Here is a 20,546-nt window from a genome sequence, read left to right on the forward strand (position 1 = left end):
CCTTGGGTCAAAATTTTCATAAGCGTGTACAAACTAATTACATGCTATTAGCATCTCCATTGGAAAAGACTTTTGCAATGTATATAATAAATATCAATCCAAAACACCAACTCAAACTAATTCATTATAATATGTTTGCTAGATCAAATTATATTGTTAACACTCATATTAATGGAGAGACGTACGTCTTTGATATAACTATGCAAACGCCAGCAAAAAACCAGCTTGACAGATATGAATATGTCTCACACCTGACAGTTGTAAATCTCAAGTTTTTTCTAACAAATTTATCGATCTGGATCAAAATCCCACTTTGCTAGCTAACGAATTTCCGGTTATAAGGTGCAGTGATATATATATATATATATATATATATATATATATATATATATATATATATATATATATATATATATATATATATATATATATATATATATATATATATATATATATATATATATATATATATATATATATAAAGGCCTAGTAAAGGCGGGATGGAAGTAGCCCTCAGGAAAGGCGATGACCATATGTCGCCATCCGTTAAGAGTCAAGCTTTTCAGTCACATAAGAGGCAAAAGCTTCAAATTTGGTGTCTTGTGTTGTCATGTGATCTTGAATGAGACGAAATCGTTCCACTTGAGCTGCCACAAAAGCATCTCGCCTCCGGAAATCCCCCTCGTAGCGCTCATCTTGCTTAACCTGCATGTTTTGAAGCATAGTGATAATGGAAGACTGGTTTCCATATTCAACACCAATTATGCTATCTTAACCATCCTCATGATTAGCATCTTGCATAACCGCATCACCTTGAGGAACACCATGAGGAGCACCAATAGGTTGATCATCAACCACATGTGGCTTAACAACAACATCAACAAACTCAGCAGGGTCATCAAAGTTATAGATTTTCTTACCATTCTTGCTAACACGGAAATAATACACCTGACGATCTTAATCCCAAAAGTATCCCATGTTGGTTAAAGTGCATTGGGAGAACTCTTGAGCCATACTAGGATATCTATACTGAAGATTTGGCATCCCTATGTTGAAGTAGTTTAAGATTTTTGCAATCATAGAAACATAACAAAATGAAGTTCCTTTGTTACATTCTTTGATGGCAAACATCCGAGACACAAAGTATTTTTCCCAATTTATCTGAATTTTTTTCAGAAGAATGTAGACAAGGTGGATTTTAGCATTGTCAATCCTTGAGTGACCACCATTCTTTGGGCACAACACGTGAGAAACAAGCCAAAGCAAAATGCAAGAAACCATTTCCAACTGACCGGTTATTATGGTTTCATAGCAGTCATCAGACCGGGGAGCCTTAAGCAACTCATTCAGATAAATGCTTCATTTAAAATCTTGATGAAGGTTGGTATCCGTCACCAACGGTACAACATCGGCACTAATAATAATAATTCCAAACAACTACTTCCAAAGATCATCAGTAAAATCATAAATCGTATTACCTATTGTAAACTTGAAGGTGGAGCCACATCTATCGTGCATCCCGGAGCAGAACACACAAATGCGATCTTCATTGTAATCATGTGAAAGATTCAAGACGTAATTTATTTGCTGATGCTCGACAAGACGAACAACCTCTGGAATGTATAAATAGCCAACAACAACAAATTTCCAAACATAGTGATTCATAATAAGGTAGTTTTTATGTTTGTCTTCAAATTCCTCAACACACGTAGAAGAAAACAATGTAAATATAGTTTCTATAACGATAGAGGATGTGGCAGTGTTTCCCTTACCCTTGAGATCACCCTTGTTTCTTGCAATCTTTGGTTCCATGGAGAAATTTTCAAAAAGAGTTTGCACGCCAAGTGTTTGACAAAATGTGTGAAAGAGGAATGAAGTTGTTTGAGGGATATATTGTTGGTGTAAGCCCTAGAGGCCAATACTTTTGGCACTTGTATCGAATTATTTATTAATAATAAAAAGCTTTTTCTTTATTATGTTTGTTTAATAAAGTCCCTAGAATAGTTAGTCTGTTTAATGTATCAAGTGTGACTTAATCATGAGATCCCATTAAACATAAGGACATTATTCTTAAAGTATATGTAGTCGAGCTTTGTTGTAAAGTGGGATAACATTAAAGCATTAAGACTATTATGTATATAGACTGATGATCACATCTCATGGATCATGGATAATGAGTTATTAAGTCTTAAACATAGGTATGAATATTAAGAGTAATATTTATACTGGATTGACCCACTATGAGAATACTATATAGAATGTTATGAAAAGTGTCATAATTATTCTCATGGTGATAGTGGTGTATACCACCCTTCGACCTGAAACCACTATGGACCTTAGATGTAGAGTCGAGTGCCTTATTGCTGATCAAACGTTGTCCATAACTAGATGACCATAAAGACAGTTGATGGGTACTCGACGAAGCATGATGAGAGACATGAGTGACCTAGATGGAATTTGCCCATCCTGCGTAACAGGATAAATATCTACGGGCCCAATATTGAACTGGACAAGGATAACACGGTCTATGCCTTGTGTTCAATATAGACATAAGGGAAAAAGGGTAATTGTACACATAAGTATTATCACAAAAGGATTTGTCATATCACATGACACTTTCGTGTCTTGGGTAGCAGTGATGTGTTGCTAGATATCGCTCACTGTTTATTATGTTAAAACCGTGATTTAATATAATTACCAATGTCGTGAGAACCTACAGGGTCACACATAAAATGACGGATTGATGAGAGATCGAGTAAATAAGGAACAGTGTAAGGTACGTGCACTTAAGTGAATTGTAGAACATCGTAAGGTACGACGCACTTAAGTAGAATGCGAAATATGGTAAGGTACCACGTGCTTAAGTGATTTTGGTATATCATAAGATATGGTCCACATACACTTAAGTGGGACTTTTAGCTTACAGCCCACATAAGTGGTTCTATAAATAGAACCCTTGTGCAGAAGCATTTGTTCAGTTGAAATTTCGTTTCTCTCTCTCTCTCTCTCTCTCTCTCTCTCTCTCTCTCTCTCACACACACACACACACACACACACACACTCAAAGCCTTCATTCGTAGCAGCTAGCACTGAGATTGAAGGAATCCATTCGTGTGGACTGAGTAGAGGCGTTGTCACCATTCAACGTTCGTGATCGCTTCGTAGATCTGCATCAAAGATTTCAATCGCCACAAGAGGTAACGATTTTATCACTAATCATGCCCATTTTTATGGATCACTAAAGGAGAATTTTTTTAAATTCCGCTGCATTTTGGATCGCTATTCTCCTTCATATATGAGTACCTACAAACTCAAACCAAAGATAGAGATACTTAAACACACATATATGACAATGAAACCTAAAAATGAATGCAAATTACGAGTTTGGAGGACTTGAGTGTGATTTGAAAGACGTGAGGATGAGGGTTTTAGAAGAGGAAATATGATGATAATGAATGAGTCTGATGATTGAATGAGGAGGCTTAATGATATGTTGGTAATGGAGGTTGGATGAGTTAAGGTGAAGGAATTTAAGAGGTATGATGGAGGAGTTAATGACAACTGAAATTTTTCAAGACCCAAGAAGAAATGAAGAGGTGTAGTGTAGGATGCATGTATGAAGAGATAATTAGGAATGAACAGAAATGACATAAAAATGGATTATGAGCCGACTTGTTGGATGCATGTCTCGACCTGAACATGTCATAAGTCAACACACTCAACACATGTGTCGACACATACTAAATAAAAGTAAAAAAATAAGGTAAAAGAAAGGTAAAAGCAAGGACATAAGTAGTTTATCCCAGTTCCTCTCACAACTTGAGAGTATTCCAGTCCCCTTGTACTTCCAATGGATTTCCATTATAACCAAACTGATTACAAATGTTGAAGCTTACAAGCAAGAGACTTCCTTTACTTATACACACAAGTATGAGACTTCCTTGCTCAAACACACAAGTCCGAGACTTCCTTACTCAAGCATACAAGCTTAATACTTTCTTGCTCTAGAACACAAGCTAAAGACTTCCTTTGACCAAACACACTAGTAAGAGACTTCAAATGCTCAAGCACACAACCAATAGACTTCAAATGCTCTAGCACACAACCAAGAGACTTCTGACTCTATAAAAAATTGTTAAGAGATTTAAGCAACAACTACACTTGATATATAATCAAAGGTGTAGAAAGAATACAACTTAGAAAGATTCTAAGACTTAATAACTTCTAAAGTATACAAGTATTAAAATGTTCTAAGTCTAACAATATTGATATAGTAGCTTCTCTTTAATCATTAAGTTTCAGAGTCTTAGCATATGGTGTATTGTTGTGAGGTAGTATTCTTCTTCAGATATGTAGCTCCTTATATAAAGAAGAGAGAAAAGAGACATTGAAGACTTTCACCAAAAAGTTAGTTAATCTTTGTACTTGATTATACACATCAAGAAAACACCTTTTTGCAAGAGGAATGATCTGTTGAAGCTCAGACAACCAAGAGAGAGATATTTCCTTAAGTATTCACGTGATCAAAAAGTTTATGAGTTTGTCAGAATTTCCTTGGTAGAAGAGCTTTTGCTTCAGAGGCCGACATTCCTTCAGACTTTACTCTTTAGAGACTAATCACATTAGAGTCCACTTCTTGGCTTCTGAAGCTTCAGAGTTTGGGCCACTAGAGGTTGACTTTCTTTAGAGTCTGGATCTCCATCAGAGGTAGAGTCTTCAGAAGTGATCTTCAGAGCCAAATTCTAATCTTTAGATGCAGATTCCTCAAGAAATTCTTCATTTGTTCTTAATGATTATATTCCTGCAAACTTGAATAGATGTTAGAACACCCAATTGTTCTTTAAATAATTTATTCTCATCAAAACCCAAGGGATATGGTATTAACCAATTTTTTTCCAACAAGTAAGAAGAAACGGCCCTAGTATATCTCATCTTATGTTTATTGACGACCTTCTATTATTTGGAAAAGCCATTAATAATCAAATTACTTGTGTGATTAATGTTTTAAACAAGTTTTGTGCCATGTCATGCTAGAGGATAAGTGTTGAGAAAACTAAGATCTTATTTTCCAAAAATATTAAAGATCATTATAGAAGATCTATCATTAATTTGAAGGGTTCAAGGAGATAAAACATATTAGAAAATATTTGGGGGTTCCTTTAACTGGTAGAAAGCGAAAAATGAAGGGCTTTCATTAGATTGTGGATGAGGTTAATGATAAACTCGTAGCTTGGAAAAAGGAAACTTTTATCTATTGTAGGCATAATTACTCTGGCTAAATCAGTCATACAGGTGATCCCTCTATACCCTATGATGAACTATGTGTTTCCCAGTGCTTGTTTGAAATAAATTCAGAAAGATCAAAGAGCATTTGTTTAGGGGGATGAAGCAGAAAAAAGACATGCTCATACTATTAGCTGGGATAAGATAATTATTCCCAAGAAACTTGGTGTATTGGGTTTCAGAAACTTGAAAGACATGAATAAGGCTTGTGTATTGAAGATTAGCTGGAAACTCAAGAGTGGAGATCAAGCCTTATGGTGTGATATGATGAGGGGAAAATATGAGAGGCAATCTAACCAGGGGTAGGAACTTGTGTCAAAGGCTCATGACTCAAGTCTCTGGAATAATATGAGCAGTTTGTGGCCAATTATTACAAACATGACATACTAGGCTATTGGTGACAGGAAAGAGGTGAATGCTTGGCATGACAATTAGGTCCTACCTGTCTTAAAACTTTATAGTGTTTTAGAAGATCCTAGAATTATTAATCAAAACCAAAAAATTTGTGAGCTTATAGATGATCAAGGAAATTGGGATATGCTCATGCTAAATATATTCCTACCTCAAGACATTCTTGATGCTTTAAAAGCTATGACTCCTCCTTGCACCGCTAAAGGGAAAAATATTTGCTTGTGGAAAGGCACTAAGAATGGTAGCTTCAGTGTGGCTAGTGCCTTTGATAACATAAGTAGTAGCACTATAAGTATGAATAAATCCAACACATGGGCCCTCATTTGAAAAATTGAAGTACCATATAGAATTAGATATTTAATTTGGATGATGAAACATAACAACCTAATCACCAACCAATGTCTTCATCATAGGAATTTGCATGATCCTGGTTGCTCTGAATGTCAAGGCATTGTTGAAATTGTGCTTCATGTAATGCAGAATTGTGATGCAACAAAGAGTGCTTGGATTCCTCAAGTATCTCTAGAACATTGGGAGCAATTTTTTAACATTGCATGTTTTGCTGGATTGATTAAAACTTGCAGGAAAAATCTCCGACGAGGTGGAAAAGGTAAATGGCAAGCTAGTTAGGCAACTACATGCCACACTTTATGGCAATGAAGGAATAAACATCTGCATGAAGAGGACTTTATTATGCCCACAAATTTGATCTAGAATATCTAGCTTAAAATAACCAACTACCAAGAAAGTCTTCGAAGACAACAAAGCAACAACGCAACTCGGAGGATTACCATTTGTGAAGGATGGAAGCCCCCACCATTGGTATAGATGAGACTCAATACAGATGAAGCAGTTAGCAAGACCAGGAAGGCTACTTGTGGTGGTCTGATTAAAGACTCAACAAGAGGGTGGCTAGGAGGTTTTTCAAAAAACATAGGCACTTGTGAAGGTACTGTGGCAGATTTATGGGGAGTCTTCAGAGGCTTGAAGTTAGTCCGAGAAAAGGGCTATACAAAAGTGGAACTCCAAGTTGATATCCAAGAAGTCAGCAATGCTCTTAAAGAAGGGAACTCAATATTAGGATATGGATTGTGATTCTTTAGAGGATTAAATCCTGCTCATACTGGACTAGGATATTCATATTAGCCATATATATCGAGAGGAAAATGCTTGCTTAAATGCCATAGCTAAGCTAGGCTTTAATATTAGGAGTAGATATATGTTACTTCGATATTTGTTCTGCTAATTTGACTCTTTGTCTTCATCCGCCCCCCCCCCCCCCCCCCTCTTATAAAAAATAAATAAATTGGCATTATACTTAACATAATCAAATACATCATCACTTTTTCTTCGTCTTAACAATCATAACCGAAATAAGGATCTAGAATGGCTACTTTTGTTGTACAAGATTCAACTACTCATGTCCAAAATGTTGAGCTTCTCCACAAGTCTTTCTTTTCCTTTTTTAAAAAATTTAGAATGTTTGCTTTTTGGGTTATCTCAATTAGAATAATGCTTAATTTTCTTCCCAGAATTTTCAAAAAGTTTCAAAACTTATAATAGGAAAAATATACTAAATAAAATGGCTTTTGTTCACATGTGACAAAACATATCTGATCAGCCAAACATGCCTATTTTAATAGTATTTTTTATGGAGAATGCTCATCCCATTCTAAGGGGTGCGTCGTACGTCCCACGCCTCTGAAAACCCAAAAATACCTTTATTGTGTTCGAAGATGTATCTCCAAACACATCTAAAATCATGTATGGCCATGCATCTCCGAATATTAAGTGGGGGTGTATCTGGAGATGCATCCTCGCAATACCATTTGTACTCATTTGTGGTGTTTATATTCACTGAGCTGCTTTATTTAACGATTGTGTGATGTTTCTAGAGATACATATCTGAAAATGTCAAGCGGGAAATAGGATAAAACATCGTCTTGCATGTTCTTCTCCCTTATCATAAAAAGTATTTCACCTTCAAAACCCTTAAAAAAATTCTTCCACTCTCAATAAACTTTTTAACACCAAAACACCATTTTTGTATTTTATCACATTAAAGAGAGTAAAAGAAGCTGAAATTTAAGGTAAAGTTCATTCATTTCATTCTTCGTTCCTTGCATTAACATATTTTTTCAGCTGAAAATATGAACGTTGAATCTGGAGATGCATATCTATACTACATTTCATGTGTTCCGAAGATGCATCTCGGGATTTGCTTGATACTTTAAAATTTGAATTTATTTATCTGCTATTATTGATGTTAGATATGGTGCTATTGTATATATTTTCCAAAGCTATTGTGAGGATGTATATTAAGTCGGACGAAGTGAAGGATGATGTTAAACTAGATGCTAGACCGGTTCTTGTCGAGGTAGATGTTCACGAACAATTTACAAATAAATAAAAATTTATTGTTCGTGAACATATGTTACCATGGATCCACATGGATGCCGAGAAATTGGGGTTTGGGGTTGTAATCATAAGGTTTGACATTGGTTGTGATAGAAGACAAGCATTTTAACAATAAGATGCGAAAAAAATGGCACGTGCAAACTAACGGTTAGGAAGTTGAAACGTGATGACACCTGATCGATAATATGTGAGTGTCTGTTTAAATTATACGGATATCGTAAGGCCAATGATACATGGAAATTTAATTTGTTTCTGATATACATAATCATTCCTTAAGTGACAAGTTAGTCAGTCATCCAATTGTATGTCGTCTTATTTCAAAGGAGAATGAACTTGTTTCGGACATGATATTAAACATGGTGGCGCCAAAAAACATACTTGCAACTTTGAAATATAAAAGGCTTCAAAATATTTTAAATATCAAACAGGTATACAATGTGTTTGCCCGAAACAATAAGGTGGTTAGAGGTCAAAGATCTGGAATACAACAACTGTTAAAGCTTTTACAGGATGACCACTATGTTTCTAGGTACAGAGTTTGTGAGGATAAAGTCACAATTCAAGATATAATTTGGAATGAGGAAAGATACGGTTCATCAAGCTTGAATTTAAGACGAACGAGGATTTAAGAGTTATGTGGAGTACATTTTACTGTTACTCAACAAATGGTTTGACTTAAGTGGATGCAACGATTGCATGATCGATCCAATATATTCTAAAGATGTTGCAACGTCTGAACCACTTGTTTGTAATGAAATGTAATGTTAAATTTATGTTAACAAATATATATGTAATGTTAAGTATTTGAATGTTAATTTGTGTTTTTTTTCCAACATTCTGCAACTATTTTTGGTTGTTTATGGTTTGACCTAACATAGTATATTCCGGAGATGCATCTCCGAAAAACTCATTGAATATTGCATTAAGGGTGGTTACGAAGATACATCTTCGGATTCACCATATACTAAATTTTAACAAAATAAAGGTATCTCAGTAATTTGAGTTGTCGAATGTGTAAAAAGAGTGCGGTCGGATATGCATATATGAATTCTAAAAACATTTTAAAATTTCACGGTGGTAAAAATGCACCTCATAGAATTTAAAGAGCAACCCTCATATACTATAACTTATATTTTTAATATTTAGTCTTTAGAAATATATAATCTATTGGATTCGTCTTTGCCCCGACCTTAATGTTTTACGAGCTTTTGCAAAATAGGTTCAAGTAGTGCGAACATTCTCATTAGGAGCACTTAAATTGACACCCCCCAATTAAACATTACACCCCCATAGTTTCATATTACCGAAACTATCCCTGATTGTATTTTGAATAAAATTTACGTTTTAAAATATCCGGTAGACCAAAATAAAATTCTAGTACGAATAAATTTTCTGGTAGTGTATTTTTAGTTTTCGGTATATGTCCCAAATAATTTTGAAAATTTGAAATTTACGAGGTTATATCATAAATTTCAACCAAAATAAAATTTTCGATATGGTTATTTGTGTGAAATTTTTAACGCTTAGGATTTTACCGGCAATTTTGGATGATTGTGATTGTATCGACAATTTTTGCATCCATAATAGAAATTTCAAAATTTCCGATAAAAAATAAAATAACTACCAAAAATTTGAAAATTTCCGAAAACCCAAATAGAAGTTTGTAGAAAATTTTGAAATTTTTAATAAAGTTTAAAGAATTAATATTGAAGATTTTGAAATCCAATATAAAATTCCAGAATTTTTTACTTTTACAATTTTTTATTTTTACGATAGAAAAACATATATTTTTTTTGAAATTTTTGATAATATTCAAAATTTATAGTATTGCCCTAGAATTTTCAAAAATCCACTTAAATACTTTAAATTTTAAAAATTGGTGAAGTGGTTTTGTAAAGATAACTGTTGTTTTTCATACAATTTGTGGGTGTCAAAAGTTTAATTGAGGATGGCAGAAAAAATTCTCTCATTAGTCACCCATGCGCTTCAATCTCTAGATCAAGAATTAAGTTGATTTTATATTACCGTATTAAAAGATTGATTTTATATTATAAAAATGCTTAAATATACATTTATTTAAAAAGAGTGGGATACAAATGTTGACATTCTTTATCTGACTAACATGTGGCTGGTCGTTTGGCCCACTTAGTGAAAGTCTTATTTCATGGACTAATAAAGAAATCAAGCCATAAGTTTCATGTGTAGTATAGTATATAATAGGTTTATTTTTAGGTTTAAGTTGGTTTGTGCATAGTTATTTCAAAATTTTGAAAGTTGTTCTGTGTAAATCAGCCTCAATGTTATTATAATAAAATAAATAGATATTTTATTTAAATTTTGAGTTTTCTATGGTAACTCATTTTGGATACTCTAATTTAATGAATCAATTTTTTTGAATTTATAACTTGTAATTTATAATTTATAATTTTGTATTGTTGAAATAATTTATATAATATATCTAGTGGCGGAGTCAGATAAAAAAATTTGGGATGACCGCTAACGTAAAATAAAGATTATAAATAAAATGTAAATAGTATTTTAAATAAAACATTAAAGTTAAAATAAATACAAAGTTAATTACTAAAAATATAAATTACATGACTTAAAACTATCTTAAAGTAATGCTTTACGCGTTCCGAGTGACTTGAAATCGTCAATAATTGACTCTGAACTAATGCTTGCACTAATCTCCCTTACAATCGATGAGCAAAACAATGAACATAGTATGCATAAGGATAATCCTTCATAAAGAGGGCTTGTAAACCATTCCATTCTCCTCTCATATTGCTAGCACCATCATACCCTTGGCCACGAATGTTAGAAACATTAAGGTTATGTCGAGAAAGTATATCACATATTGCTTCCTTAAGAGTTAAAGATATGGTGTCTTTAACATGTGTCACATCAAAAAATCTCTCTTGTATTAAACCAACTTTATCAACAAATCTTAATACAAGAGTCATTTGTTCCTTTTTTGACTCATCACGAGCTTCATCAACAACGATACAAAATTTGGAATCACCAATTTCCTCACGAATACTCTTTTTCACCCTACTATAAAGAATTTGCAAGAGCTCTTTTTGAATTTGATGTGAAGTATACTTGCAATTTTGTGGAGCATTTTCCAACACAACTTTTGCAACTTCATCATTGTAGGATGCTAAAAGTTTCAATAACTCAAGAAAGTTACCTTGATTTCTTGATTTGCTACTTTCGTCGTGACCCTTAAAAGCACAAGCTTGTAGTGTTAACCAACGAACAGTGTCAATTGAAGTCTTGAGTCGTAACCGATTATTCATTCTTTGACTTGAACTTTGCACTTGAATAAAATTTCTAATATGACCATCTTGATTCAACAAGTCTTGACAAGCTTTAATTGCATTGTTGTGTGGTGAGCAATGATCATTCCCTATGTGTTTAAGAAAGGAACAATGTTTTCCATTCCTAACTTTCTTCCAATTTCTAAAACCCATAGAAATAAAGACAAGTGATCCGGGACGTCCACTTAGTTTTTTGCTAAAAAGGTAACATGGTAAGCAATATGCGGCATCTTCAGATGGTGAATATTCTAACCATGATGGAAATATGCTAAACCAAGTATGTTGAAACCTTCTCGGATGATCCTCGTTACCGGACAAAGGATAGTTTTCTAAATGAATTTGATATGGACCCCATTTTAGATAAGCTCTTCGTATTGCATCCACTTGATTTGGTGGATATTGCCAAATCGGAGGACGCTTTCCAGGATCGCGTTCCAAAGAATTTTCAAAACCATGATGCTCTTCAATTGTTGGATTCTCAAGAATTGTTTCAGATTCGGATGTCGGGATTATAATTTCTTCATCTCTCTCTTCTCTTTCAATTTCACATGCTTTCCTTTTGAAAAAAGAATCAATTTTCCTATTATTCATTTTTACTCTTCCTATAATATCATATCAGATCCAAAAATCAATTTAGAGAACATAAAAATTAAAAAAGAAAAAAATTAATAAACTTAATTAATCAACTTTAATCCGTTTTCAAATACCGGTAACTTCACTATTAGAAATTAGTATCAACAATGATTAAATAAACCTTATTACAGTGTATAACTATATTTGTAAATTACAGTGTTATGAATTGGCTTAATAAACCTTATATAGATTATTTTAACACATTAAGAAAGAAGAATCCTAAAAATCTCAAAAACACAAATCAAGTAATCACTTTAATTTGTTACTTTTTATAAAAGAAGAATGAATAAAGTTTTTTACCTGTTAGATGCCGATCACTTTAATTTGTTCCGATTCCGGTGCTGGTAGCAAACCCATATGAGAAAGAAAGGAAATGTAGGAGCTTTTTACCTTATCTTTATTTTAACCTAACTTTGAATGAAAAAGAAAAAATAAAAATTAATTTTAATTTAAAATAAGGATGTTTTAGTAATTTAATATATATGAATTAAAAAAAAAAGTTGAGGGGTGGCCGTGACCTTCCCACGTCCCCCCTCAGTTCCGCCACTGAATATATCACTTTTTGATAAGGTTGCACTATATAGTTTTTTAACATTTATTCATAGTTTTTAATAAATTATGTCATATAGTTTAAAGTGTATAGTAGTAAGTTTTTATTTTAATATTGTTAAACACTACAAACTCAACTAGCCGGCTTATCCTTATTAGTCATGACACCAACAACGATTAGTTAAGTATGTAAGGAGTTAAATCATCCATAATATGATGGTGACTTCAATTCATATTAATAGAGAGAGTAATTCGTACTAATAATTTTTAAAAAATCATATATTCGAGTTTACATCGCATATGTCTTCCGGTCATTATTGTTTTATAAATAAAGTCTGGTATTATTAAAGAAAACGGAGAAACAACCAATGGACTACAAAAAGAGGGGAAAAAAATCTCCATCAAATATGAGAAAATCTAGAAGAAGATATATCTAACCTATTCTTTACAAAATCCTCTATAATCCCAACAGGGATAGAAGCAAAAGTTAAGTATGTAAGGAGTTAAATCATCCAAAATATGATGGTGACTTCAATTCATATTAATAGAGAGAGTAGTTCGTACAAATTCAACTAGCCGGCTTATCCTTATTAGTCATGACACCAACAACGATTAGTTAAGTATGTAAGGAGTTAAATCATCCAAAATATGATGGTGACTTCAATTCATGTAAATAGAGAGAGTAATTCGTACTAATAGTTTTTAAAAAATCATATATTCGAGTTTACATCCCATATGTCTTCCGGTCATTATTTTTTTATAAATAAAGCCTGGTATTATTAAAGAAAACGGAGAAACAATCAATGGACTACAAAAAGAGGGGGAAAAAATCTCCATCAAATATGAGAAAATCTAGAAGAAGATATATCTAACCTATTCTTTACAAAATCCTCTCTAATCCCAACATGGATAGAAGCAAAAGTAATTAAGGAATTTGCGTCAATACCTATATTAGCAAAAAAATCAGCGCAAGAATTCTCTTCTCTAAAAATGTGTGTGAAAATAAGATTTATAAAGTTAGTGTGGCTAGTACTCTCCAACCATTTATTCTGAAGACCAATAGGAATCAATCTATGGTTGGAGCAAGCTTTGACAACCAATAAACAATCTGTTTCAATCCAAAACTTTCATCAACCACGAGACTTATCAATTTCTAGCGCTCTCAAAACAACCAGGAACTCAGTAGTAACCGAAGACCTTGTTTGTAAATTTTCTGCAAAAGTTAGCATAAAATCCCCACTGTTGTTTCTAAATATACCACCACATCCACTGTCATTGAATTCAAACGATAAACACCATCACAATTACCTTTAACCCACTCCGAGTTAGAAGGACACCAAAAAACTTTTGTTATATTGGGAGCACGAGGTGCACAAATTGTAACACCAAAAGCTTTGATCAGGGAAAAATCCGCAATCAAAATGGAGGAACGATTAGAAACACTGTTACTGGACATCATAGTTTGGTTCTGAATGATTGTGATAGAGGTTCTTTTGTTTGGCTTCAAGTTATCATGCTTGAGTTTATTCCTAGCAACCCAAATTTGATTTATCGTAAAAATGAAGCCAACTTTCACCGCAAGATCAGATTAGTTAGGGCAGTTGGACTTGCAAATAAGTAACCAATCAGCTAGATTATTAGTATTAGAAGTGATCCCATTTTCCGTAAAAGTCAAAACCAAAGAGATTTCACAAAAGGGCATTGGAAGAATAAGTGCTCAGTACTTTCCTCACAAGCATAACAGAAACAACAGGAAGATGCTAAAGGAATGCCTATCAACCGAACCATAATTTCATAAGGAATTTTGTCATGAACCAGCCTCCAGACCAACAAAGTCTTGTTGGGAGGAATGTCACTACACCAAAGAGTTTTAGCCCACAGAAATCAACAGCAGGACCATCCTTACAAATATAAGCTTATTTGCAAGATACAACCCCATAACATTATTCTCCCACACGAGTTGATCTTGCATCAGAATGGAGTTATTGGGAACAACAAGAAGCAAAGTATGCAAAAAAGGGAACCACAAATCCCAATCAGTAGGAAACAACCATTAAGAGTCGATTATAAAATCAGCAACAAACGAATTAACCATAATACCTTTAGAGTGCAAGAATTCAATGGAGGTATCAAGAATGAGAGAATAATCACACCAAGTATTGGTCTAAAAATGAATATCCCGACCATTTCCCAAAGATCACTTCGAACGATTATCAAGAACTGAAGCCTCAGCTTTAATTCCAGTCCAAATCAACGCAAAAAATATGATACTTAATGACATCGTTACTCTTCAAGACTCAATTTCGAAGGAGAATCGCTCAATCCTCTAGCTGGTTCTCATCTGCCACAATAGCCAGAGGTTACTAGCTTTATTCAATCTAACCAAGGAACCGAGGCATCCTTAAACAAAATGCATGCAAGTCTTCTTCCAGGAGACCATAAGAGATTTCTTTTGTGGATATCTCTAGTCCATATAAAATTTCTGCAAGCACGATCAATTTTTCTAAGTAATGAAACCGGTCAAAGAGTAGATATTGATAGAGCAGGAAATCATGTTGTGAACTACAAGTTTTTGAATGATTTTGTCCGAAATTGGAGATAAAAGAATGGACTTTGGCCGCCCCTTGAAAATAGAAATCCCTAAATAATCAAAAGGGAGAGATCCTTTTTTGAACCCATTCTTGGAAATGATCCACTCCAGTTGTGAATTGGTGGTAGAACCCGAGTAAACAAAATATTTTGAAAGATTGAAAGTTTGACCAAAGACGATAGAGTAGTTCTGGAAAACCTGCTTGAGAGCTTGAATATTAGTGTGTTTCCCTGTACAATAAATCTTGATACTGTCGGCATAAAATATGTGTGAGGGAACCGGGTTGTTTCTAGACGACATAATAAGCTTCAGACCACCATTAGAAACCAACTTGGATATACCACGACTTAAAATATATTCAGCCAAACAAAATAAAAGAGGCGACAATGGATCACCTTGGTGCACACCCATGTTGCACTTAAAATAGCCCTACATCCGACCGTTGAAATTGATAGACAAACACGCAGAAGAGAGCAATGTCTGAATCCAATCACAAAATTTATGGCAGAAACCAAACTTAGCCAACACAAAAATTAAAGACTCCCAGCTAATAGTGTCAAACTCCTTCGCAATATCCACTTTCAAGATTAAATTGTCGTGCTTATGCTTGTTATGAAGAGTGTTCACTGCTTCGGATGCAAGGCAAGTGCAGTCCTGAATATTTCCCTTTTATGAAACCTTTTCTCCTTAGACAAAGAAAAGGCATTACAGAGGCCAAACGGCCAACCAATATTTTTGTAATAATCTTGTATTTGATATTCGATGGTGTTATGAGCCTGAACTTATCTAACAACATTGCTTCCTTCGATCTGGAAATTAGAATAACTGAACCGCATTGTAGTTAGGAATGAGCCAACCAGAGAAAAAGAATTGAGAAATAGTTTTGCAAACATCATCGTTAATAATATTCAATACAAATGGAATAAATTATTATCTTTGTCCCAAATTATTATCTCAGTCTTTATCCTAAATGGGATAGTGTTATGAGCCTGAATTGATCTAACGATATTAGTTCCTAACTACAATATTTTATCCCAGTCTAAAATTATTATCTTTGTCTAAAATTTATTATCTTTTTAGATTCATTGAATAAATGATATATCTGATCGTTATTATATATCAAATACATCAACTATTCAATCAACCTAGATATTTATTTGTTTCTTATAATAGTGACAAAAGCTATATGTATTACTATTTGTATATCTAACTTTATCTTATTGATAGCTAAGTATTCATTGTTTATACACATTTTTAACAAAAATTATCAATCAATTATTAATTTATAATATTATTTTAAATTTTTAACAACATTAAAAAAAAATTAATAATACTATTGTTGAATTAAGAAATAAACAAATATTAATATTGAAATGCGAACAAATTTAATATTTAATAAAATTAATAAATATGAAATTTTTATATTTATAATAATAAAAATATAAATACATAAATATAATATAAATACATAAATATATATTGTTTGAGTATCGAACATAATGGGTATTAAATTATTCGTATTCATAATTATATTCACTTATTGTAGTGGATAATTGATGATGCTTATCCACGATTTTTACACCCGAGTAATTTTCTTCTTCCTATATTCAGTATGAATGAGTCAAATTGCTACGAATATTCAATACGAAAGAATCAAATTGCTACATATAAATATTTTTGTAAGTGTTTGTTAAACATGAAAGTCTAAGGTTTACTTTCACCCTCATGAGCTTTCGAAACTCTAATCAGCTAAAAAGTATGTTATGGAGAACATATTTTAATCGATATAAATTATAGGCATACTTTCTTAAAATATTACTCTATCAATATATTCATTAGTTTTAAATTATAAGATGTTTTGAGTATTTTATACAAATTTAAAAAATTAATAAATTTTTATAAGAAAGACAAATCATATATAATTTTACAATAACATTATTCATTAATTATATAAAAAAGCAAAATTAAAATAATTGAAAAAATAAAATAAAAATGAATAATTAAAATATATTTACAAAAATGTTATTAATGTTACATTGAAAATATAAAGTATTTTATAATTTGAAACTTTTTTTTATAAATCATCTTATAATTTGGGATAAAGATAATAAATTTTTGGTATAATTTATTTTATTTTAAATAGAGTCTAAACCTTTATAGCATGAAGATATTTCTTTTCTTAACTTTTTTTTACCCGAAAAGCTAGTTATGACCTATGATACTAACTATGGGGTAGGAGCTAATTAGATCACAATATATTTTATTTATAATGTACCTAACCCACAATTAGGTACCAAAACAAAGCATCATCTTTTCATTTTCACTCGTTCGTACTAAACACGCTATTATGTCTTAACAACTTCATCAATTTTACCAATCGTAACAAAGAAGGGAAAAAGTTGCAATAAATTGTATTTATAGTCATTTAATCATACTTTAAATAAAAGATTAACATTAACACATGATTCACCGTCCATGTGACATTGATGGTACGTGGCAGTGAGTGATATCATCAATGTAAATAAACTATTTTAATTGTTCAAACATTGGTCTCTTCAAATACTGCCAAAATTGTCTTCCAAATTGAATCCGATTTTTAGTTTTTCAAAGGAAAAAGAAAAAATAAATTCAATGTTATTGATTTTTTTTTTCAAATATATTCCTTAAATGAGATTTCCAAGGCATGAATTGGACCGTAGTGATAAAACTAAAATTAAAGCATATATAGAATTTTCATTTTTTATTACTTTTTCAAAAACATACATTATTGTTTTTGTACTATTTTAATAATATCAATTGTCCTCAAAAGGGCAATATGTGTTTTATTTTTTATTTTTATCACTTTTCAAAAACATACATTATTGCTTTTGTACTATTTTAATTATATCAAAGAAAAAAATATGTTTTATTTTATTTTTATCATTTTTCAAAAACATCCTGTTTTTTCTATTTTAATTATATTAAAATCAATTTTTTAATTATAATTTTTGTCCACATTCATTTTGGTTATTGGTTATAGTTCCTAAAATTCAACAAAAATTCAAGTCCCTATAATTCAACAGAGTAAATAAATAATTATTTTTAAAATTAATGTATCTGATATGTATTTAAGGTCAAATAAATTAATCATTTGATAAATATCAAAATAAAATAATTTTTTTATAATAATGACTAGAGAGACTCTCTCCATTTTTTAAAATTATAATAAATTTTACTTTTAAGTTAATTGAATAAATAATTTATTTAAATTATATATAGACTAAATATATTAATTATTTAATAAAGTTTATAAAAAAAAATGGAAAGAGTATATGTTACCTTTGAACAAGAATAAAATTAATTATTGATTTTCTTTATCATTCTAATTTTATTGAATATCCATAATGTTTTTCTGGTCTACATAATATTATAAATAGAAGAGCTATAGACATAGATTTCTTCATCACAACATCATAGTTAGCACTTAGTACTATAGAAAATACAAATTCAACTATGGCTACCCTTATTGCTCCTAGCAACCATTCTCCCCAAGAAGATGCTGAATCTCTAAGAAAGGCTTTTGAGGGTCTGATCAATGTTCATCCTCTTTTTATAAATTTATTTTATGATGAAAATATGTAACTAAATTGATGAATCTTAAACGTATGATGTTGTATTTTAATTAGTGATCAAATTTGTGTAGGTTGGGGTACTGATGAAAGAACAGTGATAACAATTTTGGGTCATAGAAACTCTCATCAGATTCAACAAATCAGAAGAGCTTATGAAGAGATTTACCAAGAGGATCTAATCAAACGTTTGGAATCTGAACTCAAAGGAGACTTTGAGGTAACTTTGATTATCAAAGTTTAATTTGTGAATTATTTTTTTTGAATGTGTTATGAATTTTGAAATGTGGTTTAACTTTATCAATCAAACAGAAAGCTGTGTACCGTTGGATTTTGGAACCTGCTGATCGTGATGCTGTTTTGGCCCATGTTGCTCTCAAGAGTGAGAAGAACTACAATGTCGTTGTTGAAATTGCTTCGATTCTCTCCCCGGAAGAGCTTTTTAACGTGAGACGCGCTTATATTAAGCGTTATAAGCACTCCTTGGAAGAGGATTTGGCTACTCATACCTCCGGTCATCTTCGCCAGGCAAGTACTTTTTCCACCGGTCTAGATTTCAGGATTTAGGGTATAGGGTTTGTGAGGTATTTTATTGTACTGATGAGATTTTGTGGTTGATGTTTTTGAGCAGCTATTAGTAGGGTTGGTGACTGCATTTAGGTATGTTGGTGATGATGTGAATGCAAGATTAGCACAGAGTGAAGCTGATATTCTTCATGAGGCTGTGAAAGAGAAGAAAGGAAGCCAGGAAGAAGCTGTTAGGATCTTGACTACTAGGAGCAAGGCTCAGTTGATTGCAACTTTCAACCGCTACAGAGAGACTCATGGTACTTCCATTACCAAGGTACAGATAAAAGATCTCGCACAATCTGTTATTTTGGTTGCAGTTGCATTTGCGACGGATTGTGTTGTGGTCTAAATTATGGAATTCTGATGCAATTCATTGTGCAAATTTGTGTTCATATTGTCTTTACAGAAGCTGTTGGATGAAGGATCTGATGATTTTCAGAAGGCTTTGTACACCACCATTCGGTCCTTCAACGATCATGTTAAGTACTATGAAAAGGTATAACTCACTTTTTTGATGCCATTTTTGATCATAGTCACAAAATTAGTTGTCACAGTTAAATAGTGATTTCCTATTCTATAGGTGGTGCGAGATGCGGTGAAGAGGATTGGAACGGACGAGGATGCACTCACCCGTGTGATTGTGAGCAGGGCTCAACATGATCTGAAAGCCATCTCAGATGTTTATCACAAGAGAAACAGTGTTCCTTTGGAGCATGTTGTTGCTAAGGAAACCTCTGGGGATTACAAGAAGCTCCTTCTCACTCTTTTGGGCCAAGAAGATTGAGTTTTACCTTTCTCTTTGACTGGTTTTAGTTTTTGTTTGCTGTGTGAGAATTTGAAGTTCTATCTTATTATATACTGTAGTATGTTATGTTTGATGCTTCATTTTGACATACTACATTGTAAGTTTGAACTGTTATTAATAAATAAATCATGATTCTTAGAATAAGATTAAGGACCGTGTGCTCTACTAAATTTAAGAAATTGTTCATTTTGTGAATCCAATGTTGAAAATTAAATTTGATATAGTGGGAAAAATCACAAATTTATATCAGCCAATTAATCTCAAATTTTGATTTCAGAAAATCAGATTTATAATAAAAGATGAAAAGTTCAATAATCAAATCAAAGTTTGACTACAAGTTAAAACCGATTCAAATGTCA

The 20,546-nt window shown here is 32.3% G+C and overlaps 1 protein-coding gene across 1 annotated transcript; it reads left to right on the plus strand.

Moving 5' to 3' along the window:
* The first annotated feature begins 18,601 nt into the window (after window positions 1-18,601).
* Window positions 18,602-20,331, plus strand: LOC127075718 (annexin-like protein RJ4). The gene is made up of 6 exons (XM_051017179.1): window positions 18,602-18,769; window positions 18,887-19,032; window positions 19,125-19,340; window positions 19,444-19,656; window positions 19,789-19,878; window positions 19,963-20,331. The coding sequence occupies exons 1-6, from the start codon at window positions 18,697-18,699 to the stop codon at window positions 20,164-20,166; spliced, it is 942 nt and encodes a 313-aa protein (XP_050873136.1). The 5' UTR covers window positions 18,602-18,696; the 3' UTR covers window positions 20,167-20,331.
* Window positions 20,332-20,546: the final 215 nt, after the last annotated feature.

This window comes from Lathyrus oleraceus, chromosome 4 (genome assembly GCF_024323335.1).
Source record: "Lathyrus oleraceus cultivar Zhongwan6 chromosome 4, CAAS_Psat_ZW6_1.0, whole genome shotgun sequence".
Lineage (NCBI taxonomy): Eukaryota > Viridiplantae > Streptophyta > Magnoliopsida > Fabales > Fabaceae > Lathyrus > Lathyrus oleraceus.